At 36.6% G+C, this 23,384-nt stretch overlaps 4 protein-coding genes across 5 annotated transcripts; 2 read left to right on the top strand and 2 right to left on the bottom strand.

Moving 5' to 3' along the window:
- Positions 1–4,349: 4,349 nt before the first annotated feature.
- On the top strand, positions 4,350–14,514 carry LOC108072830 (ras-related and estrogen-regulated growth inhibitor-like protein). 2 transcript variants are annotated; one of them, XR_011445780.1, is made up of 7 exons: positions 4,350–5,345; positions 12,832–12,963; positions 13,031–13,167; positions 13,227–13,385; positions 13,449–13,601; positions 13,666–14,288; positions 14,344–14,514. XR_011445780.1 is itself a non-coding variant. In XM_017164122.3 (6 exons), the coding sequence occupies exons 2-6, from the start codon at positions 12,855–12,857 to the stop codon at positions 14,092–14,094; spliced, it is 987 nt and encodes a 328-aa protein (XP_017019611.1). In that variant the 5' UTR covers positions 4,350–5,345; positions 12,832–12,854; the 3' UTR covers positions 14,095–14,514. The 2 variants fall into 2 exon arrangements, 1 of the variants encoding a protein (XP_017019611.1); XM_017164122.3 differs by having other exon boundaries at positions 13,666–14,514.
- gudu (Armadillo repeat-containing protein gudu) lies at positions 14,284–16,644 on the bottom strand. The gene is made up of 3 exons (XM_017164121.3): positions 15,883–16,644; positions 14,541–15,792; positions 14,284–14,460 (listed from the first exon to the last, which is right to left on the bottom strand). Exons 1-3 carry the CDS (start codon positions 16,497–16,499, stop codon positions 14,320–14,322), a joined length of 2,010 nt encoding a protein of 669 aa, XP_017019610.1. The 5' UTR covers positions 16,500–16,644; the 3' UTR covers positions 14,284–14,319.
- Positions 16,645–16,934: 290 nt separating this feature from the next.
- Positions 16,935–18,147, bottom strand: LOC108072836 (zinc finger protein Paris-like). Its single transcript, XM_017164128.3, has 2 exons — positions 17,955–18,147; positions 16,935–17,895 (listed from the first exon to the last, which is right to left on the bottom strand). The coding sequence occupies exons 1-2, from the start codon at positions 18,059–18,061 to the stop codon at positions 17,022–17,024; spliced, it is 981 nt and encodes a 326-aa protein (XP_017019617.1). The 5' UTR covers positions 18,062–18,147; the 3' UTR covers positions 16,935–17,021.
- A 1,019-nt stretch (positions 18,148–19,166) lies between these two features.
- On the top strand, positions 19,167–22,842 carry LOC108072865 (MTOR-associated protein MEAK7). The gene is made up of 7 exons (XM_017164182.3): positions 19,167–19,449; positions 20,873–21,097; positions 21,163–21,478; positions 21,546–21,919; positions 21,986–22,092; positions 22,155–22,251; positions 22,312–22,842. The coding sequence occupies exons 1-7, from the start codon at positions 19,321–19,323 to the stop codon at positions 22,414–22,416; spliced, it is 1,353 nt and encodes a 450-aa protein (XP_017019671.1). The 5' UTR covers positions 19,167–19,320; the 3' UTR covers positions 22,417–22,842.
- Positions 22,843–23,384: the final 542 nt, after the last annotated feature.

Here is a 23,384-nt window from a genome sequence, read left to right as displayed (position 1 = left end):
TTTCTGTTTTCTTTTCTTCTAATTTTTGTTTTGCTTAGCCAGTAGAGCTTTTTTTTTGCCGAAGCTCTTGGATCAAGCTCGCTGACTCAGGTAATAATGAGGGTCATAATGACGAGGCGGGGCAAGATTTATTGGTGGCCATAAATAGAATTTTTAAAACACTTGGCGAAAGAGGCGGTCAAAAGGAAGTGGCTAAGAGTAGCACAGTGGGCTGGGGTGTCTCGGAAAATCTTAATTGAAAATAATGAGTAATTAGGGAAAAGGCGATAAATGGTAGCGGTATCTTTTTTGGAATCCAAGTGACAGTGGTTTGGTTTTATTTTATTATGTATTTTGTAGTTAAAGGTAAAATATTATTAAATATTATTGAATAAAATAGATATAGAAAAATAAATAAATAAAAAAATAAAAGATATAGTAAATAAATCAGAATCTATCTTATAGATAAGTTTTAGAAACCTCTTTAGTATAGTTTATCACGTTTTGTGGTTTTGTCGCTGAATTCCTACTTGAGAATTTTAACGATTTTTATAAAAATAAGCCAATCAAACAATAAAGAAATATATAATTACTTCTTAAATAAATAATTGTAATAAAAACCAAATAAATTTCACCTATTTTAATGAATATATTTAAATCAACATTATTTATTTAAATGATAAAATAAAAAACGAATAAAATCTTCAAAACAAATTAAAAAACATATATTATGAATTTATTTAATTGTTAAATGAAAAAGCAATTATAAAATATATTAAACAAGAAAGGAAGCTAACTTCGGCACGCCGAAGTTTGTATACCCTTGCAGATATTATTTCATTAAATTTTACTTATTGTTTAGAGTTTGACAGTTACAGTTTTACATTCCCAGTTTTACATTTTCTCTACATCTACCGATCGGTTTATATGGCAGCTATATGATATAGTTGTCCGATTTTCATAAAATTTATACCAAAATTCTGAACTAATAAAATGAGCTTATATCTCAGAGTAGATAAAAATAGGTTGAAAAACAACGAAGTTATAATGTTTTTTCTATCAATTTCCCGATCGTTCCTATGGCAGCTATAAGATATAGTCGTCAGATTTTCATGAAATTTTTACCAAAATTCTGAAATAATATAAAATGGCCATATCTAAAAAATGGTGCAAAAATGTTGATAAACAGCCAAGATATAATTTTTTTTCCAAAAATTTATCGATCATTTGTATGGGAGCTATATGATATAGTCGTCCGATCCGGCCCGTTCCGACATATATAGCAGTGAGAGTATACAGAAGACTATATGCAAAGTTTCATTCAGATAGCTTTAAAACTGAGAGACTAGTTTGCGTAGAAACGGACAGACGGACAGACGGACGGACAGACGGACATGGCTAGATCGACTCGGCTGTTGATGCTGATCAAGAATATATATACTTTATAGGGTCGGAAAGGTCTCCTTCACTGCGTTGCAAACTTCTGACTGAAATTATAATACCCTGCAAGGGTATAAAAATAATACTTTATTTCTAAAACATTAAATTCGATTTAATATCTAACAACTTTTAGGTTTATATTTTCCCATAACTCCATATGGTGACAAATTAAAAATATTTTGTTTTCAGTTAAACCCTTAATTAACATAAACAAGCTGCTTAGTCAAAAGCATATTCCTCCCTCGCTTTCTTAGCTTATTTTTTTGCCTACGTAAGTTGAGGAAAATTTTAAGAGAAAAACACAAGGAGTAGGGGCTGTTGATGTTTTTAACACCTTTCGTTCGTTTATCCCGTAAACAACAAGAATGCAAAGTGACAGAGGAGTGTGACGAGTGATTGGGAGTGAGAAGGCGGAAGGCGGGGTCGAAAGGTTGCTCAAGGGAGACCAAGGCTTAAGGTGGACATTAATCAACCGAATATCGAAAAAGCCCCGGGGGGGTCAAAGGGCAGTCGAGCGATAACGTTGGCCAAAATTAATGCTCAGCTCGGCTGACAAAATCCAACCTGTTGCCACTGTCGGGAGCAATTAGTGGACGTGCCACGAGCCGTTTCGATGTCAACAGGTTGCCACATGGCACGTTTGTCTTCGATGCACACCGTCAAGGGGCGGAGTGGGTGGACTGGAGTGGGATGGATATTTAGGGGGCTTTCAGCGCGTGCAAAGTCATGTAAATATTTCTCGCAGTGTGCGTGTGTGTTTCGCGTAGCATTAGGGCATGGCTTATTGCCAATTACATGGAAAATGTTTGCATACCCTCCTCCTCGTTTTGTGTTTTTATTAGGTTTGTGTTTGTTTTGTTTTTCGGGTCTCTAATGTTAAGTGAAGGTCAGCCTGGCCAAAAATTCAATTGCCCCCCCACGGCGGCAGCATGTTTGTAATGGAGCCTAGGAATATGGGGAATAAAATGCTGTAAGTTGTTGGCAACATTGTAGCGGGTTTGGATTACAAATTGTGTTGGTCAATATTAAGCTGAATATTTTGGGATTTAAAGGTGCACTAGGAGTTTTTATTGAAAAAAGTTTAAAGCAACTTTTTTATAACATGATAAAATATATAAGACAATGGCTTTGGTTCAAGGTTGATTTATAATTTAATTTAATTTATTTTATAAAATTTTTATATATATATTTTTATATTGTATTTTAAAAAAACGAAAAACAACTAAATTTTCTTATCTGCATCCTTTTTTAAAAATATACTAAACTAACTATTGAAAATATCGTAATAAATAAAATTTGTTTAAATAATTTATTAATTTATTATTGTTCTAGACATTGTCCTTACTTATACTAATACATATTATTGATTTTTAAGCTGAAGATAAAAATAAACAAGACCATTTGTAATGCTAAAGTACTTTAACTTTATAGATTGTTTTTTCGTTTGGGACAACAAAAATTTAATAAATAATAAAACAGCTTCGGGAGTGAAAACAAGTTTAGCACATTATAAAATATTACTTAGACACAAACCCCTGTTGTTCCTTAATTTATGCAACACACAAATGTGTTGCTAGCAAAAAAGGACACCATTTTCTTAAAACATTTTCTTAAGGGGGGGGGGGGGGTAAGGTTAATTCGGTGCAAAAATGCCCACTTTTCAAAAAAATGTTGTGGCGAAACGGCTAAAGCTAGCTTAACGAATTAAATACCATATAATAACACAACATTTGAACAGTTTGTGATAAATTTTGTATTGAAAAATATTTAGAGGTAGAGGAGTTATAGGGAATAGTCGCCTCCAAAAAAAGTTGGTTTGCGGTGTACATCCTAACTGTCCACAGAATCATCCGATCTTCAAAAATTATACCTCATTCGTTAAAGGATAAGTGTCCCGAGGTATTCTCGAAGCGTTTTTATTTTTAAAATTTTTTCCCTATTTTTTATCAAAATTTGAAGTCAAAACCCCGATTTTTGACTAAAAAATTAAGTTAATTTGTTAAATAAAAAATATAAGAAAATTAAAAATTAAAAAAAGCTCGACGAGAATACCTGTAGAATTATCTAAAGAAGTTATGTTCCAAATTTCAAACCGATTGGTTCAGTATATTTTTAGTTATCGTGTACACCGATTTTCAAAATGGCATTTTTCAGGAGAGCGCTTTAAACTTTGTGATTCTCATGCATTGAACACCAACCGACCTTCGTTCAGCTACGCATAACTTCGTCAATTTGACTATGATTGATGTAAAACTTGGACACAATATTTTTAAGATATTGAACTTTTAAAATAAAAAATAAAAAAAAATTTACGAAAAAAAAAATTAAATACCTTACCCCCCCCTTAAACTCTGGGATAAATCTGTTTAATTTTTAATTCACAAATAAAATAAATAATAATAATAAAATAAATAAGTAAAGATTAATATTCTGAAGAGTTTTTTTTTATAGTAAACTTTAAATAGTAGACTAAAAATATTAATTTAAAAGGCCAGAACAAAACAAAACTAAGTTTTCATAAGGCCTGCCAATTTATACTATAAATATTTATATTTATATTATCAATACTAATTTCATATAAATATGTTTTATATATTCTTTTCTTTTTTTCAGAATATTAAGCTTATAACTTAATATATTTTTTATTAGAATTATTTCAAGTAAGGTCACAATACGTGTTAAGTATCTCTCAAAGTTTTTTCTCCCTTTTATGTCTCAATTTCCCGCTTTAGCAACATTGCAATTGTAAACATATGTTTCCCTCAGCGAGAAATGTTGCTGGCAGCATGTTTGCTATTGCTAGGGAATATTGGCGGGCTTTTACAATGTTTATAAACTTTTGTGGCGAACTGTTGCTGTGTGCGTGGCTTCATTCCGCCTCAAGCAGCGCAGCAGATGCGACGCGTCGCGGTCGCAGAGGAAAACTTCCTACGAGTTTTTGTTGTTGCTGCTCCCAGTTTCGTGTTATTCCTATATCTCTGATATAATATATATACATATATACGTGTCTCGTGTGGTGCAGCACTTCCTTGCCGAACTCTTTTGCATTTTACATCTGTCCACACATCGCAGGACTTTGTTGACACCGCCGCCTGCGAAGGTGGGAAAAGTGCGGAAAAGTGTGGGAATTGTGGGTGGCGGCCAGCCGCACTCCGTGTGTTTTTTATTATTGTTTTACAATGGCAACGCATCGGCCGGCGCTGCGTCGCAATAAAACCACTTCGATGGCACTGGCAGCGGCACTAGTTGGATATATAAAAGCATAATTGCTATGAGCCAGTGGATTAATACGCAACAGGAAGCTGGAGTGTCAACAAGACATTCGGAAATTCGGAAAACTATTAAATATTTTCATGGAATAATAAATCATAAAATAAAGGCCATTAAATATCTAAAAATAAGAAACATAAAAAATATTCCAAGAACAACTATAAAAACCAATTAAAACGTTTATGAAAAATCAAACAATTAAGTAAATTATTTAATAAACAATAATCAAGTAAAAGAAACCAAACAACAGGAAACCAAAGCCAAATAAAAACTATTTATAAAAAAAAACCATAAAAGCAGTACAAGAAAAAAACTAATAATCATTTGCCAAAAATATACATTAAATCGTTTTTTTGTGTTTATACCGAATGTACAAATTTATAAATTGAAAAATAAAAAGTATTTATTATTATAACATTTAATAATTAATAAAAAGACGTTTAACAAATAATAAAAAAAACAAGTTTTAAGAAAACATTTTAAATATATTTTGTACAAAAACAATTATAGTTAACCAGTGCGTATACTTAATATTTATAAACAAAAGACAAACAACAGTAAAAAAGTGTTAACATTTATGAAACAAAAGCTGTTCAATTATTAAAATCAATATAGCTTATTCTCGAGCTAAATAACATCTTATCCTTGATCAAACGGTGCGTATACTTAATTTTTGTTACAACTAAATAAAATACTTGAATTTATGGCAAATGAAATTTGCAGAAAACTTTGTTTCATATTAATAGCCAATAGCAACATGAACACATAATAAATTAAATCAAAAGTTTTGCCTTTGTGCGATAGACACTATAGTTCTTGGGAATTTTGTAAACAATTTTAGCAGAGGCAGTGGCGTGGGAAAAGGTTAATTCTAGAGGGGCTTAGCCATAATACCCTAAGTAAATATAAACCTAAAGCAGGGGAAAACCTGTGTTTTATATACGTAAATATTAATGTTTGCTTTTTAGCCCCCCCTTTTGCGAAATTATTATTTCGCTTCTCCAGCCGACCTTGACTCATGTCTCACCCATGGACCATAACTTATTCACCTGATGGTTTCTCTGCATATATTTCTTGATTCTCTCGATTTGTTAATCATTATAATTGGCTTTGATTGTGGCCACTTCCGCCAAAAACAGTCTTGTGCCAAACTGTTTGACTTTGAAATATTTTCAGAAATAAAACAAATTGTGGTGAACGCTCGTCCATCTCGCTCTGTCTGTTTTTGATTTGTTTGTTTGATAAGTTTTAAATTTGGCAAGGTCGCCCCAGCAGCATGTCTGTGCGAAAAGTGAAATGCAAAATTTATATTATTCGATGCCCCTCGTCCATCTAATCTCGCCTTGGATTTGGGGGAAAGTGTTTACGACGCAGCGCGGCAAGATTTATTATATCAACACAACATAATCAGGGATCCCAATACCTGAGAGAGCTGCTCGCACCTCTGCCAAAGTGACTAGTTAATAGCACCCGATACCCTAACTGCGGCGGCGGCGGCCGGCTTTTACTTTGTGGCCGGTGCTGGTTATAAAGCCACAAACAAAAGCGTTTTATTGCCTGTCGACAGCAGACAAAACCAGAGACAGTAGCAAACGTTGACAAACGCCATAGCCGCAGAAAAAAAATCGAAGCGGTGAGAAGCTAACCTTTAAAGCCGAATTAGGGTATACCCTGGAACTTAGAAAATAACCAAATTAAATAAATTTTTGTATAATTGGCTTTTCAATATTAAATAATGTAATTTATCAGAGGAAACTTTAGAGAACAGCTTCTGTTCATTAACATTGAATGTAAAAAGTTTTCCAGAATGCCCTTAAAATTCTCAAGTACGAATTCAGTGACAAGCTGCAATAAATGAAAAGAAAAATAATGATAAGATTCTAAGGCTGTGAATGAAAGCATTTAAAATAGTTACAAATCTATGAAAAATTCTATACTTCTTAAGACATTATTTCCAAGCCTGTGAGGTTTTTTTATTTTTATTTTTATTTATAAATGAATAAAATAAATTCATCATTAACTTTTTTAATCTCAACATAACTACTTATCCTAAAATATCTTAAAAATACCCCAATACTATTTTATTTTCGAAAACTATACTTTCTAAATCCCCCTTGACTTATCCCTGATTCTAATCTCAAACAAACCCACCTTTCAGCCTTATATCCCTTTATGTAATCCCAGGGTAGCAAAAATAATTCATCGTTTCGAGAAACTGACACAATGAGTGGGTACCGGGTACGACAAGTGCATGGGAATTTTATGAGGATGGAGGGATCATAAAGAGCAGAAAGCTGGAAGCCCGCCCGTTAAGGGCTGGAAGGGAGGGTAATAACATGTTATGAGGCGCCCTGAGTTATTGATATTTTGCATCCACACAGCCTACGACGACAAGTGGCAAAAGTGGCAGAGGAATGTCGGAGGCTAAAGAGATTTTATTCAATTTGAGGTCTCCTCTCTCTCTCTCTGATGCGGAAATGTTGTTCTTAACCATAAATTCCATTGATATTTATGAGAAGTCCCTATTTTTATTGGAATCAAAAAAGGAATGGAATTAAGCAGATAAAAGTCAAACAATATTTGATAATAATTAGGTATATACAGTGGGTTGGAATATAATAATATATACCATGATCAGGGATGATATTATAATATAATATTTAATAGATAGAATATTTAAGTATTTAAGTACATTTTAAAATCCATAAGCAAGTCAAGTTTAATTTTATTTCTAGGCTTCGGTTACTTTTCCCTTAATTTATTTAAATTTCTCCTTGTTCTTTACCAATACCAAATTTTACCTTTTTCAACCCTTTTACCATATCGCATATCAAACCACTTAAAACTTTTTAAAGAGTTTGTTGTGTCCTTGAAGTTTCGTTTGCTTTGAATCCTTTCGCTTCATATTTCCCCTAGTTCCTTATTTCTTGTTCCTTTTTTTTATTTTGTGGCCCCGTGTCTATGTTTATTTAAATGGTGCTTAGTAAACAAAAAGGAATCACCCGTGTGAGCGTAACTAAAAAAACATTTATGACGCTTGACTTGTATTTATGAGCCTGATTTGGCAAATGTCTGCCGACGTCTAACAAAAGAAGAAAGAAATTTCTTTTCTTACATTTATTTTTATATATAAATGTATATATATATATATTTAAACCCCACTCAAGGTGAATGCTTATGTGAAGGAAGTTGACCGCCAACTCCAACCATTTTTACGCATTTTCAATTTCATGGCCGCTCAGCAAAACAAACTGAGTGAGTAAATGAGAGAAAAACCAATGGCAACATTTATTGCTATTTCACAGAGAACAAAAATGTAAACAAATATATTGTATAAAATATATAATTTAATTTAATTTTATTTAATTTAATTAAGTTTAGGGGAGAAAAAGGACTTCGTACAGTAAATAAAAATTATACTTTAAAATATTACTCGTTTAAACATTGTATTTATTTATATTATATTTTAAACTTCACTAATATTTTTATGCAGATAAAAAACTATTAAGAAATTTAAATATTTCTGAATTATAAGGAGACTTAAGCTTGATTTACAAAGAAAAAATTTATTTAAAAACAATAATTAGGATACAGCTTGAAACTAGCAGGCTTGGATTTAAAAAAAATATATATATACATATAATCTTTAAAAAATATATATTTATATATATTAAAAATTCTACTAATTTCTAACATTTTAATTTAATTTCTGTAATAATTCTTTAACTAATTTCTAACAATTTAATCATTATAAAGATCTTTAATACACCCCTATTTTCCCCCTGTGTATTTATTGTTAATGCTAACTCGCTGCTCGATACTGAAATAAAATGACAAGCAAAAAATAGGAAAAAAACGCAGTAAAAGTGGAAGTGTGAGCAGAGGGCAGCGAGACACCATGGAGTGGGCAACTCCAATCATCAACAATGGTTCGCATGGCAAGTGGCGCACTTCCCATGACCTTAGCCGAAAGTGGAATTGGTTGGCACCATGACAACCCACATGGCATCGCCACCTATAGCCCCTGCTCCACCCCTCTCCCTCCTCCCCCGTCACTATCCCCCATTTCCTGAACAACCACTTGTTGGCTGGGCAGTTTGATTTGTTTTCCGTGGAACTCCAAGCTTTCTGGCATAATCATCCTCATCAACCCAATCAACTTTCGGGCGATGACAACCACAACTGCCCGTACACGTGTTCCACAAAAGACTAGAGACACTGGCAGAAACTAAAATAGTTTGGGGGAATATTTTTTGATGATAAGAATAAGTGTTTATAAAACTAAGTATATACTTTTTTGTAACAAAAAAAACTGCAAACATCTTTTTGAAAATATGAAACTACGAAATTTTACATACATTTATCATTCTTTTTGTTTTATTAAAAAAAAAGGGAAAACATATAAATCCACTTTAATAATTTATATTTATTTCCTCATCATTTATATGTTTTCCTCTGTAAAGAAAATTGTAAAAAGTTAGGAGGGGGCGTAGGAAACTATAGAGTGCGGTAACTCAATCTTCGTCTGGGGCCCCCAATTATATTTTGGTGCGCAATAGACCACCGGCGTGTGTTGGTAAACATAAAGGGAGAGCAGGTCAACAAACCCAAAAAGGGGCCCAACTTCATCATCCCCCATCAACGCTGGGAGGCTTTTCACTTTCAATGCCTATGTCAAGGTCCGGTCAACGACGTCCTGATAATTCAGACATGCGAGTGTCCTGTCATTACCTAGCACAAGGGGTACTCTTGGAGGCAAAGCTTAGTTGGGTGATTAAAGATAAGCCGGCATATAAACTAAGAACTAAAAGTTTCTGCCAAATATTTGGGTTAGTTTTTGGTAATTAGGAATCTAGGATATGTGGGTGGAAAATAATTATTTAACCCAAGGTAACATTAAGGATATTTGCAAGCTGGTAATGTATTTTAATTATTTAGGGAGGTAAAACTTAATATAAGAAATTATATTAATATTAAATAGAATACTTAAATACTTTAAGTTAAAGTCTCTTTAAAATACTTCCTTAAGTTAATCCTTAGTCTAGACTGTTTACATTTTGAAATTGACCCCTCAATATATATTTTCAAGTTGTAAACATGCCAATCCTCTGATGATGCAATTTCACACCTAATTAAATTCCCAGAAAAAATTATATTTTGGTCCTGGGGCTCAGACACTTGATAATTTCGAATGCAAGCTTGTTTTTTCTTACATAATAACCAAGCTCTTGACAATATTGCCTGGGAAACCAATCGTTTCCATTTGATTTAGTTTCTGATTTCCTTTCTTAAGAAAGAGTGCGGGTGCCCTTAACCATTTTTTTTCAAAAAATTCTTGGAAACTCATTAGTGTGCGACCGAGCAGGTGCTTACACCTTGCTTCAATGCGTCACCTTTCTTTACAGCAAAATTAAAGCACACCTTCACAATAAAAAACCTTAAAGAAAGAGAAGACTGGGATAGTGAATGAAGGCAAGATAATAAAATATTAAATTTGGGAAAACCAAAACATGGCGACAGATTAGCGGGTGGAAGGAGATTTTCCCGGAACTTACCCGAATTGTATAATTAAATACAAATTAGCAGGGAAACAGCAAAGTTTTTCCCGGCCCTCCCCCTGAGGATTAAAAGCGTCTGGCTACACAGACAAAACTTTACGGATTAGTCTTAAAGCCTATACCAAAAAACCACTTGATGCTTGGGCATTACGTATACGCCATGTTAGGCGGCAGCTGGCAGTAAGAGGGATCTAGACTAGAGAGCCAGGAAAATAGGAAAAGCCGGATACTGTGGGGGGAAAACGCTTCATTAAGCACGCACAGTGCTGTCATGGACCGTTCGAGAGTGTTTGAGTTTCAAATCCAACTAATTAAAATCTACGCAGCAAAACTTGGAGAAAACGTTGAGAACATAGAAATTTTCTGTAGGTATTGCTTTGGATTTTAAATGAGTTTGAGGTGAGGTGAAATCCTCTTTTAGTTTGGCTGGCTGCCAAGGCCATTTGTTACACTTTTTCCTAGGATTTTGTTACAAACTTGAAGCCACAGAGCTAGGGCATTGCGAAACCTTAAAAGACTTGCAATTATTTCTCAACCGAAAAATTCGTTTTAATTACTGATGATGATGATTACTGATGAGCATTTCCAAGAAGTGTAATTGAACTGGCGGTTGTTTGGTTGTAAAACTCAAAGATTTTAAGGAAAAGCAATTACATATAAACTTAATAGTTTCATTTGTGAAATCAAAGGGCTTTTTTTTTTGGGGAATTTAAATATTTAATAGGATTTTGTATTTCATAATCCCCTGCATTTAATTCACTTAAACCTGAATCCATTTTCCACTCAATCACTAAACTAAAAATAACCAATACCTCATCTCTGGGCACGTGTGTTTCAACTGAGCCTGAAGCTCAGTCTGTCTGCGTAAAACACACACATATCAAGGACTTACCCATATCCGTAACTGAAGGACACTGGAAAGGAGTGAGAAATAATTGATATTTGATTGTTGTCACTTGTTGCTCCCTCTGCTCCGTTTTTTGTATTTTTTGTTTTGCTATTTGTGCCATACTTTTGAAGTGCTTTGACATCCTGCGCTAATCGGCTGCCAGGGGAGTGTCCTTATAATTTATAGTAATGACCATGACAATGTTCAAGGACTGCGCCTCGAATATATCCTCTATTTTCTGTTTCTGTCTGCGGCTGTTTCTGGAGGACAACGCAGAAAGTGTCCAATAAATGTTTCATAGTTGTCGGTGGCTGCTGACATTGTTGACCTTATCAAAAGCGCAAATACACCCCCATGCCTCCCCACCCACATGTGTGTAAAGAAATGTCCATGGGTGACTATAAAAAACACACAAGCCGAGCATCTTTTGTTGAGTGTTCCTGCTGCGTTTGGAAACAGGAATGCACTTGGGAAAACCTTTAAATAAGTGAAATTATATTTATTTAATCTGTGTTTAATCACACTATTTATAAAATTATGTAATGCTTATTCAAAATAGGTATTAAAAAATTATAAAACGTTTAAAAGTGAAATTTTTTTAATTTCTAGAAAACATCTTATATAAATCTTTGTATATTTTTTGTTTAGTAAACGCTGGCCTTTGTTTTTGGTTATTTATTTGTAAAAAATATACAATAAATTATTTCTGTGAATTTTTAACGATATATTTTCAAGCGTTTATACTTAAATTTAATCATTTTAGATAGTTTCTTAATTTGTCTGGCTCAGTAAAATTTTATTAAATTATTTTTAAACTTAAACTTCTTAGGTTGTTTATTTCCAGAGTGTCTTTTTGTGTTCTAAGTTAATTTTTTTATTAATACAAAAATCTGTATAATTTTTCTCTGAGTGTCTCTCCCATTTCCCTTATCCCTTGTCTTTTTGTTTTGTTTAAAAATTTGCAATAATGCTTTGGAGTCTTTTGGCCCAAATAAGAATGCGACCTGGTCTAGTCGCAGAGTCTGTGTCTTGGACCAACTTTTGATGTGGGTTTAGGGGGAGCTAAAGCCAGCCACAACAGAATCAGGAATTCGGTGAGAATAAAGGTTATGTCAGTCACTCTTGGCAGACATATTGTCTCGGAAATAGGAGACCCTAAAATACAGACTCCAAGCTTCTATGATACATGTTTGGCCCTGACATTGATGGGAACATTTGGGAATGTTGTTTTCTTTCCTTTTTTAAATAAGAAAATATATAATATTTATATATATTTTGATGGGGATTTAAAAACGATTTTGCACACCTGTTTGAATATCTAAATTTAATGCGAAGGCTAAAGAGATTTTAATTGTATATTTAAGAATGTATATGAAATAAATTAGTATTATTAGAAATGAATTTTTGCCTCAGAAATAAATGGAAATTAAATATTTTATGATATCATAATAATAGCTAAAAGGCGGGCCTCAGTTATAAAACGTTTTCTGAAAATAAGAAAATTCAAAATTATATTGGAATAATATCTTATAATCTAATAATTTAGGGAAATAAACTAATAGATATCATAGCCTTCAGTAAAAGCAAAAAAAATTAATATAAATTCATTGTAATATATATTTCTTTGGTATCTCACAGTCTCAATACCTGTCTCTCTATCTCTTCACTTGCTAAAAATCTTATTATATTTTCCAGACAATTGTTCCCTGGACTCCACAATGAATGCCACCTCGCCAAAGTCATCGCTGGTCAAGTTGGGTCTGCACACTAACAAACAAAAGACGCTCAAGGTTATGGTTCTGGGCCAAAGTGGCGTTGGAAAAACGGGTGAGTCTCCTCCACTTCCCCCCGAGAACACAAGGAACCCATACTCTATGAACCTACCTTAACTTAGCCATGGTGGTGCGTTTTATTACCCGTCGCTTCATTGGCGAATATGATCCCAATTTGGAGAAGATTTACACCTGCCAAACCACGCTGGACAAGGAGCAGATTCAGTTTGACATTCTGGATGCCACCGGTCAGCTGCAAGTGAGTGGAATGACTTTTTAAGTAGGTTTAAAGTTTATTCTGGGTTATGTTCTTTAAAGGAATTAGATGGCGTGAGTCTGGAGTCCAATATACGCTGGGCGGATGCCTTCATCCTCATGTACTCCATCACGGACAAGTGTTCCTTTGACGAGTGCAGTCGCCTAAAGTTCCTGATAAATTACAACAAAAGGAGACGCAAGCTGGGTTCGGCCAGTAAAGTGAGTTATAATTATAAACCTTCAGTTTTAAGTTTAGACTATTAATATTTCTTAATTTTCAAGGACTATACTTTGGATATTCCTGTTATCTTGGTGGGCAATAAGACAGATCAGCCCGGGGATCGCATGGTTAGCTTGGAGGAGGGTCAGCGAAGGTTCAGGGAGTTATCCTGTGCCTGTTTTCATGAGATTTCAGTGAGAGAAAGCGTTGAGCAGGTGGGTTTAATCACTAATTAAGTTAAATATAATTGTTAAATAATTTTTAAATATTTTTAAACAGGTCCAAAATGTCTTCCGCGATGTCTTTCGCTTCTGGCGTGTCTTTACCAAATTCCCCAAGCTTAAACGCTCCACCAGCGATGTGGCCAACACGGATGGCATTATTACACCCGATTCGGGCTCTAGTTCCTTCTACGAAGCCTCTTCCTTGGGCGCCGGTCGTCGCTCGTTTTTGGTTATTGGCAGTGCCTGTCTGGAGGAGAGCAGCGGTGACCACACCGAGTCCACGGATGAGATAACCAGCAGCAGTTTGAGCAGCTCTCGCAGCGACATCGACGCTCCCTTCCGAAGTCGAGCCTCGACGGATGGTACTTTGTTGTCGCGACCCCGAAGGTGGCGCTATCCACCGCCGGGCTGCCTGCTGCCGCATACGAATCGCGTGGAGCGGCGGATGAGCATTTCCACCAGGGGCAGCAATGCCAGTTATTGAGGGGAGTCAATGAAGTAGGCTGAGCTTAGTTAGTCCAAATGTAGCGACAAATATATAGCTAGATGTTAATCAGAGAAACCAAAGCTTGTTCATTTTTGGGAAAACGAAAACATTATTTATATAATTTTTTAATTGCTTCAATGGACAAATATATTTATTTACGCGAACATTAACCATATAACATAAACAATCGGGTAATGGAGCATCCAGACCAAAATTTCAATCCTAATCATCATCAATTTTAAGCAGATACTCTTCGGCTCGCAGGGCCAGCTCTCGGATGTTCCGCAGGCAGCCGGCAGCAGCCAACTGGAGTTCCTTGTTGGTGGAGCCAATGCACTCCAGGAGGAAGGGTACCACGCCGCTCTGGAAGAAGATAATGAAATGATGAATAAATATGTATAATATTTTAAAGTAGAACTCTCTCTTAAAAACAAAACCCTCACCTGGTGCATGGTAATACAGTTCTGCGGATCCATCGATAGCTTCTCCAGGGCCATGGCTGTGCTGCGATGCACCAGCGGATTGTCGCTGGTCATGTAGGTGACAATCGGAGTCACAGTGCGCAGGCGTCCCAGCTCCTCGGTATTATTGCCAAAGGTGGCACAGGCAGCCACGGCGGCTGCCAGATTCATTCTTAGCAGATCATCCGTGGTCTGGACAAGATCTGCCAGCTTGTAAATCACTCTGAGATCGCTTAGGATGGCCAGATTAGTGTGATCCTGGGCAATTGTGGCTATGGCTGCACACACGGCCGACAGAACCATGATATCCTTAGACTTGAGCAGTCCCACCACCAGTTCCATGGCCCCTACTAGACTCCTCACCAATTCAGCGGAATCGGTGGCATTGCGGACACAGGGACATATGGCATAGGCGGCATGGGCCTGAACCCTAGTGCTGGTGTTCTTCAAAAGAGACCATATCAGTCGGACGGCATCAAGATCTTCCAGTATTCTCATGCTCTGCGGATCCTCGGCGCACTCCTTCAAGGCCTTGGCCAAATTCTCCAAGAGCGGGGCATGGGAACTGTTAAGAAGGGCCACCATGGATGGCAGACCACCGGCCTGACGCAGCTGCTCGCGATTGCTCTGGAATCTCACGCACTCAGACAGGGCGCCCGTGACATTGGTCAGCACCTCGTCGCATTCATCATTCAGCAAGGCCACCAGATGATTGACCGTTCTCAGTTGATCCAGGACCTTGACATTAGCATCCGTCACAGCACTCATCCAAATGGCTCCGGTGGCACCCCTCAAGAGTGGCTTGTTTTCCCTCATATTCTTATCCTTAATGATTGTCACCAGGGGTTCTAGGCCGCCAGCTTCCCTCACCAACTCCCTGGTGTTGGCATCGAAAGCACACTTGTAGATCGCTGTACTGCCCTCCATCTTGAGTTCCGTATTCTCTGAACTCAAATGGGTGACAATATCAGGGATCATACCCTCCGTTGTGATGGCCAGTTGGAATTTTGGCTCCGAGGAGCACTTCCTAACGGTGCCCATTATTGGGATCACCACATCTATGTGACAGGACTTGAGGAGCTGTGCCATTAGTGGGACAATTCCACTCTTTCGCATCTGCTCCATGTTGTGCTTGGAATCGGCCAAAGTGAACAGGGCCCGAGCACCAGCCCGGGTCATGTCCAGGGACTCCAGATCATCGGCACTCAATTGATCACGAGGGGTCTTTAGAATGCTGGGTATACAAACCATTATAATTATAATTAACTAATTAACTTTTAAAACAATAAGCAATAGAAATCTTTTAAAATTATTCTTAACTTACCTCAATTTAATGTCGATAAGATCCACTAGCTTGGGAATCCCACCGCAGGTCCGAACATATTTCCTCGCCAGTCGCACCTTGCACACATTCGCCAATGTTTCGGCAGCCATTGTCTTGAGATCCTTCATCGAGGAGTTCAGTATATCCACTATCAACGGAATCCCATCGAGATCCACAATTGTTTTTCGTATATCAATGTTCAAAGTAATGTCGGAGAGGACGGTGAGGGCTCCCAAACAGCACTTGGTGTCGCTGCACTCCAGAATATTTACCAGGACCTCGAGTCCACCGATGTCCGAGATGGCAAACTGATTGATCTGAGTGCTCAGATCGTAGTCCTTTAAGCAGCACAGCGATACTATAGTGGCTGTCTGATTGCCCGCCTTGATGTACTTCACCAGCTTCTGGATGTTGTAATAGTCTGCGGGAATTTCAGCGGCCCGTGCCACCTCCTTCCAGCGGTCCTCCTCGTCAGTGTCGGACTCCACCTCGGTGGTATCCGAATCCTCGGCCACCACCTGGCGCTTGTCCTTCGAGAAACGGTTCGGACAGGAACCGCACTGCTCGCGCACCTTACGCCCGCGGTGCTGCGACCCATCGCTGCTCTTGGCAATCATCTCGATGGCTCTACTGGGTAGGACTTGATTCCTGAGTTACCTGTCGGTATGCCAGGTCCTTTGGTTTTATGTATGGGAATTTTCTTGTGTTTTTGTATGGGAGATTTTGTGGGTTACTCAATTGATTTAACACAACGTGTTGCTGGGGTAACGAAATGGAAATTTCAAAGGTCGAAGGCCTTTTTAAAGGGGGTGCAAGAATAATTCAAGGGAAAGGGAAAGGGAAGGAAAAGGTTTTAAATGTTTTTCGTTTTTTTTTTAGAATAAAAATACTGTTTATTTGGATTTTGTTGTACTTTAAAATTTGTTTTTATATTAAAAAAATTATTTACAGATTTCATTTATGGCTTTAAACCTACCTTTCTTGGCATTTCAATAACATTTTCTCTTTCGTATAAGTAATACTTACTACATTATAGCAATAAATGAAAGTAATACTCCTTAAACCACATTTTCTTTACAACTTCAAAACAAATTTCAATATCTACAGATATCATTTTCCTTATTATTTCTCAATAAAACCTATCTTGTCTTGGGTTCTTTGGTATGAATTCTACAGTGTCTCTGAAAGTTGGATCGATCTGCGAAGGCCTGTGGACAGCGCGAGCACTGGTAGGTCCTTTCCCCAGTGTGCTTGCGAAGGTGTTTCTGAAGATGGGCTTGCTGGAAAAATGATCTCGGGCATTGGGAACACTCATAAGGCCGTTCACCCGTGTGTATTCGAATGTGGGCCTGCTGAGTTGACTTCTGGGCGAAGGACTTGGGGCAGTGGGAACACTTGAATGGCCGTTCCCCCGTATGAGTGTGAAGGTGTAGCTTTAGAATATGTTTCTGTGTAAAGGACTTGGGACAATGTTCGCACTGGAAGGGTCGTTCTCCAGTGTGAATTCGAATGTGTGTGGCAAGTTGATGTTTGCGAATAAATGTTTTCTGGCATTGGGAACACTTAAATGGACGCTCCGCCGCAGAAAAGGTGGCATTGTCATCTCTTTCGGCGGAATTTGCTTCGGAAATATCTGAAATATGAGCTGGATTTTCTGGCTCATTTTTCACTTCGTGTGGTTTTGGTTCTTCTTCCTCCAGAAAACATATTTCAAAGCCTTCCTTCATCGCTTCTTGATCTGTTCCCTCGTCGTTCTCTGGTAGTATTTCGACCTGTTCCTTAATTTGACTGAAATACTGCTGACTCCTCTCGAATGTCTGCTTGAATTCGTATGCATTTTGGGCATCCAGCATGCAGGGTCGGCATATGGTCTTGGGATAGGCTTGTCTTTGGGAAATGTAAATTCCAGTACACTGGGAAATCATATCAGCAATCAAGGTGCTTGATCCTGGCGGTGCCTCAAATATATTGACCATTACCCTTTCTTTTGCCAAGCAAACTCGGCAGATTGCTCTGTAAATAAGAGAAAAAACTGAAGATATTTCTTAAATCCAATAAGTGCCTTTACTTACGTATTATTGGTTTCGGTATTGGAGGGGATTCCCAGGCGGTTGTGCTCCAAGGCGGGTGATGCCATGATATGATTCCCATTAGGGAAACTCCGGGTCGCGGCGCTCATATTCCTCAATTAATTTATAAATTTTGTACATTTATTGCTACTTTGTTTTTGTTTATGTTTTTATAAATGCTATCCAATGTGACCGCATCGAGGCAGGTGTTTAATACCATTTAATTTTACAGCTTAGGGTATTCCCCCAAAATTGAAAGATTTTAACAGCTTTTTACATACATTTTTTAATTAAAAGGAAAATGTTTAATGAAACAAACTATTGTGTTTGTTTTTTAATTCTATTTTCTCCTATATAGGTAAAAAATGTTATATAGACTACATAAGTATATTTAAAAATACTGCTTCTTTTTTTTACAATTAATGTTTTATGTTTTTCTATTTTACAAATTCATTTTCTACCAATAAAATATATACATTGTATATTTAAAAATCCTCAACTCGGTTTTTTCGTATGAATTTGTATGTGTTCTTCCAGAGCCACACTTCTAGTGAATGCCTTGGGGCACTGGGAACACTTATACGGATGTTTTCCAGTATGACTAACTCTAAGTGGCATCTAAGATCCATTTTCGTAACAAAAGCCCCTGGGCAGCAAGGACATTCATGTACCCTTTCCTCCTTATGAGCAGGGAAATGCTGTTTGAGTGTAAAACCTGTTGAAAAGGACTTTGGACAGGGGGCAGTGCCCAGTGGCCTCCCATAGCAAGTCCGCTATCGACAATTCCGATTCCAGCTTGCCTTGAAATATATTCAGCATTCCTCTTGATTTTCCTAAGTAAACTCGACAGGTTTTCCTAAGGTTTAAAAATATTTAATACAAATATTTATCACATATAAAGTACTCACAGTTTCATGTTTTAGGTCCTTGTGTAGCAGTTTTTCATCGAGGGAATTGTGCTCCGTTTCTTCTTCCAAAAGAGATTCGTTTTTAGCCAGTTTAAGATCTATTATTTATACAAATAACGGTTTGTTGTTGAAATACGAAGTTATTTGTTTAAAAATTTTTTTTGAATGCCGTTAGTGTGACCGCAGGGAAAACTGTTAAAAATGCATTATGTTACGCTATCCAGGTTAGCTATATAGCTACAGTTTTTCGGCGAATTCGCGCCTTTCGCATATTTCGGTATTTTTTGTGGAAAATCGTACGGTCACACTGGTTGTTTGTTTTCTATTTTCAATCGCAGTTTGTTTTTTATTTTCAATTAAAATTCGCCTACCGCAAAAAGCAGCAGCAGCTGAGCGCATTGTTTACGGAAACCAGTCGCCAAATTAATAAAGAAACCAACGAGTGAGACAGTTAAAGGGAAATGGGAAATGCCAGTGGCAAGCGGGAGACGGATAATCTCTACACGTCGGATGAGCTACGTATGCTGGAGAGTGCCTACAGGAATGCGTCCGGCGGAGCTCTGGAGAAACTGACCCAGGACAGGCTAATTGTAAGTCGAAGGACTCGGACTCGGGCTCGAACTCCGCGATGAGCCGCGTGTATGAGTGCGAAAATCAATGTGGGGGACACAGTGAAGGGTGCAACTGCGTCAAAGGGTCAGGGTCGTTAGTTCAAGGCCGTGCAGAGTGAACTTCCCCGAAGAAGAAAAAGAGAAATCACAAGGTCCCCCAACCATACGGCTGCCTGACAAATGGCACTTCACCTGCTGTGTCCGGAGTACCCTTTTGTCAAGGAGGGTGTCTTGATTTGGACAGTCGTTTGCCAAGCATTCAATTATATAAATAAATAAATGGGGTTAACGATAAGTAAAGATAGGTTATTAGGAAAGTGTGTTTTAATTTCTCAATTTTTAATTTATTTTAATAATTATAATAAATAAAATTGAAAGTTAAATTTATATAATATTCATTTAAAACTATTTAAAAGTTTATAATTAAATTAATTAATCCTTATTTTAGTTCAGAAACCGAGAAATCAAATTCACAAATATTTAAAATATATTAAAATCTTAATATTAAAATAATATCAATTTCATAAGATCCCCAAAAATTAATTAATCCTAAAATTAGTTCAAAACCCGATAAATCAAATGCTTCATATATAGTATTATTCAAAAGTATTTAAATTAAATTAAAATCCTACCAATATCCAATCTTAATATAAGAATAAAATCAAGTTCATTAGCTTCCCAGACTTTTCAATCTTATAAAACTACATATCACCGCAAAAATATCTATTTTTAGCTTCTCAAATTCAAAGAAGATGCAACAATTAAAGCAAATATATTTGTTTCTAACCAGATTCTTATCTATTTATAGCTCAGATTTCTTCGAAACTGTAACCTCCAGGGTATTTCATAACTCCAAACCCCTAATAGGTATAACTTATCCGTCTACTTTCCTTGTTATCAGTTATGAATTGATAATTCCGGGCTCTGTATGTGCGAGAGAACGTGTCCCACAAATTGTCTAATTTGTTTGCGGTCGCCTTTCGTTTTGTTTGTCTTTTGCTTTGTTGAATTTGCTTGCTAACGAATTAGTCGTGATTCCGATGACTGGGGTCGTCAATTAGGGCCGGTCCAATTGAATTAAAAATTAACCCACTTGTGCCCACAGGCCCTCGAGTTTATTAATCAGTGCACAGGAAGAAACTAGTTTTACAGAAATTTATAAAATGTATTTAAGATTCAAGTGGTACTTTAAAGAGTACTTTGTAATATTACAAAATATGCAGGTTCATAAAATCCACTTTTTAATGGGTTAATCTGTGTCAGCGCTTCCCAGACCTTCAATGTTCCCTGCAAGAATTTGCTGACAGCAGCGGGAAAAAATTATGTTTACGTATCCGGTGGTGCGCAGTTTGTTTATTATTCTCACTTTGCCTTTGGTTTTTGTTGTTGCTTTTGAAAACAGGAAACGTGGTCGCAAACCATCGAAAGATCGCTGGCCGAAAGTACGGCTCAATTTCTGTTTACACCCACAAAGCCGGGCCAGCAAAGTATCAATATACCGCTGAAGAAATTCGGAGAGCCATACTACATCATGGAGCGTGGAACCATTGAGCAAAAGCTGCAAATGCTTTTGGGTTCGCTGGAGAAGGGTGGAAATGACACCTTCAATTGCAAGCAATTGGAGCAGGTAAGTCTAACTTTTTAAAGTTTAAGTTTTAAGATCTAAAATAATTTCTCCAATTTTGTTTTTAGTACATTTACTCGGTCATAATGACCTATGTTCATTTGGAGAGCACTTCCAAGGCATCTGGCATCAAGGAGTGGCAGGATCTTGGCTTCAATACCACTGAGCGTTCCGCCTGCACTTTTGCCAAGGGACTGATGCGAAATCTGGGCAAAGAGCTGGAGCACAATATGCCCAGCGAGGTCTTGGAGCGTTGGCTTCATGTCACTCCCCAGTTCTTGCAGATTTGGCGCGAGGTCTTCAATCAGTTGTATACCCGTCATGGCGGCAGTAAACGCAACATTATTAAGGAAGTGCAAATACCCATTCTGCCGGAATTGTGTGGTAAGAATTACTTGTTTTTTAAGTTATTAACAAAAAGTTTTGTAATAATTTTATTTATATTTTCTAGATGCCCCTCAAAACAGTCACTATCGCCCAATCATCGAACTGCCTCACGTTCTGTATATCAATGCTCAATTGCCCCGCGAGCATAGGCACAAATGGCGCTTCCTTTTCTCATCGAAAATCAACGGAGAAAGCTTTTCAACGATGCTGGGTAAGGTATTAGACAAGGGTCCCACGCTGTTTTTCATCGAGGACGAGGATCAATACATATTTGGCGGCTATGCGTCTGAATCTTGGGCTCTAAAGCCACAATTTGGCGGCGATGACAACTCATTGCTGTACACCTTAAGCCCGGCCATGCGCTGTTTTACAGCGTCAGGCTATAACGATCACTATCAGTATTTGAATTTGAATCAGCAGACAATGCCCAACGGTCTGGTGAGTAATTGTGTTTATAAATAATTGATTGATTGCTAATTGTTTATATGTATTTTTGGTATCCAGGGCATGGGCGGACAATTTGATTTCTGGGGTCTGTGGATTGACTGCATGTTTGGCGATGGACAGAGCGTTGAAAGCTGTACCACATATAGGGATTATGTGCAGTTGAGGTGGGTTTCTACCCTTCAACTTAATAAAGATTATACAAATTTATCACATTTTTTAATAACAGCAAACGCAAACAATTTAAAATACGCAACATGGAGGTATGGGCCGTTGGAGACTTGCCCGTGAAAGATGAGGACGAAGAAGGAGGCGGCGAGGGTCAGGTATTTTACCTCCATTAGTATATTTTAAATATGTATTTTTAACCTCCAACTCTTCCACAGAAACGCTCAGTTCTGGATAGCAATTTGGAGGATCGTGCCATGCTGGAAATTGCCGGCAAGAAAATGCATTCAGATGGTTTACGCGAACCCGGCATGGATGATTGATATTATATGAATATTATCAGAGGAATAACATGGTTCTATCATGTTCAAGAATTTACAATACCATGCCCGTTTTGGGTGTGCAGTTAAAATAATTCAAATTTTTATTATTTTCCCTTAGTCCCTATCAACGAACACACACACACACACAAAAATCAAATCAACAAAGTCCTGCGAACGAACGAAAATGAGTATTTGTTCAATCCATTCCTATAAACGTTTTTGTTTAGCTATTAATATTTCTTAAATATTATATATACAATGTATAATGGATATAGTTTATGTGTAATACTGAGAGTATTGTTGTTGCGTTTTTAAAAAGAGATCGAAAAGTGTGAAAATGAAATCATAAGCAATGTTGAATCGTCGAATTTTCCCCTTTTTATTCCTGCGTCAATAAATGCAAAATATTTGCTGAATTCTAATTTATTTTAAAAGGTTTTTAATGTTTATAGCAATATGACAACCAAAGGGGAGTGGAATTTGGGTAAAAGAATTTAATATTTCTTAAATATAATAATTTTTTCTTAAATTACAGTGCGTTCCGGAATATTAGGACAATTCATTAAAAGAAAATTGCGATTTTTCAAGCAATAAAAAAAAATAATAAACGAGGGTACCCTCAGAATTCCTCCTTTTTGCTTTCGAAAAATTATTTAATTTTAAATATTACTTTTTACGATATTAAAGTTTTTAAGAGGATTGCTTAAAAGGAGCATAAAATTACATTAAACTCGAATTTTTCATTTATATATAATTTTTAATTTAATAGAATATATTACAAACATTTTCTTTTCATAAATTAAAATGTTGATGTTTTTAATTTAGCGATATTTAACGATATCTATAATGAGCTCGATATTGTTATCTATATAACATATCGATATCCTTTTTTTTTTTTTTTTTTTTTTTTTTCTGTTAATGTGTATATTTATTCAATAATAACAAGTATACTGCTACCTATGTGGCAG

This window comes from Drosophila kikkawai, chromosome 2L (assembly GCF_030179895.1).
Source record: "Drosophila kikkawai strain 14028-0561.14 chromosome 2L, DkikHiC1v2, whole genome shotgun sequence".
Lineage (NCBI taxonomy): Eukaryota > Metazoa > Arthropoda > Insecta > Diptera > Drosophilidae > Drosophila > Drosophila kikkawai.
This window is presented reverse-complemented; position numbering and strand designations above follow the sequence as displayed.

Excerpts from the sequence above, each read along its gene's own strand:
- LOC108072830 (XM_017164122.3), top strand. The coding sequence starts at position 12,855 with ATGAATGCCACCTCGCCAAAGTCATCGCTGGTCAAGTTGGGTCTGCAC. Across the intron at positions 12,964-13,030 it reads AAGTGGCGTTGGAAAAACGG|CCATGGTGGTGCGTTTTATT; the intron begins GTGAGTCTCCTC and ends ACCTTAACTTAG. Across the intron at positions 13,168-13,226 it reads ATGCCACCGGTCAGCTGCAA|GAATTAGATGGCGTGAGTCT; the intron begins GTGAGTGGAATG and ends TGTTCTTTAAAG.
- gudu (XM_017164121.3), bottom strand. The coding sequence starts at position 16,499 with ATGATTGCCAAGAGCAGCGATGGGTCGCAGCACCGCGGGCGTAAGGTG. Across the intron at positions 15,793-15,882 it reads CTTATCGACATTAAATTGAG|CATTCTAAAGACCCCTCGTG; the intron begins GTAAGTTAAGAA and ends TTGTATACCCAG. Across the intron at positions 14,461-14,540 it reads ACTGTATTACCATGCACCAG|AGCGGCGTGGTACCCTTCCT; the intron begins GTGAGGGTTTTG and ends ATCTTCTTCCAG.
- LOC108072836 (XM_017164128.3), bottom strand. The coding sequence starts at position 18,061 with ATGAGCGCCGCGACCCGGAGTTTCCCTAATGGGAATCATATCATGGCA. Across the intron at positions 17,896-17,954 it reads AATACCGAAACCAATAATAC|AGCAATCTGCCGAGTTTGCT; the intron begins GTAAGTAAAGGC and ends TCTTATTTACAG.
- LOC108072865 (XM_017164182.3), top strand. The coding sequence starts at position 19,321 with ATGGGAAATGCCAGTGGCAAGCGGGAGACGGATAATCTCTACACGTCG. Across the intron at positions 21,920-21,985 it reads AGACAATGCCCAACGGTCTG|GGCATGGGCGGACAATTTGA; the intron begins GTGAGTAATTGT and ends TTTGGTATCCAG. Across the intron at positions 22,093-22,154 it reads AGGGATTATGTGCAGTTGAG|CAAACGCAAACAATTTAAAA; the intron begins GTGGGTTTCTAC and ends TTTTAATAACAG.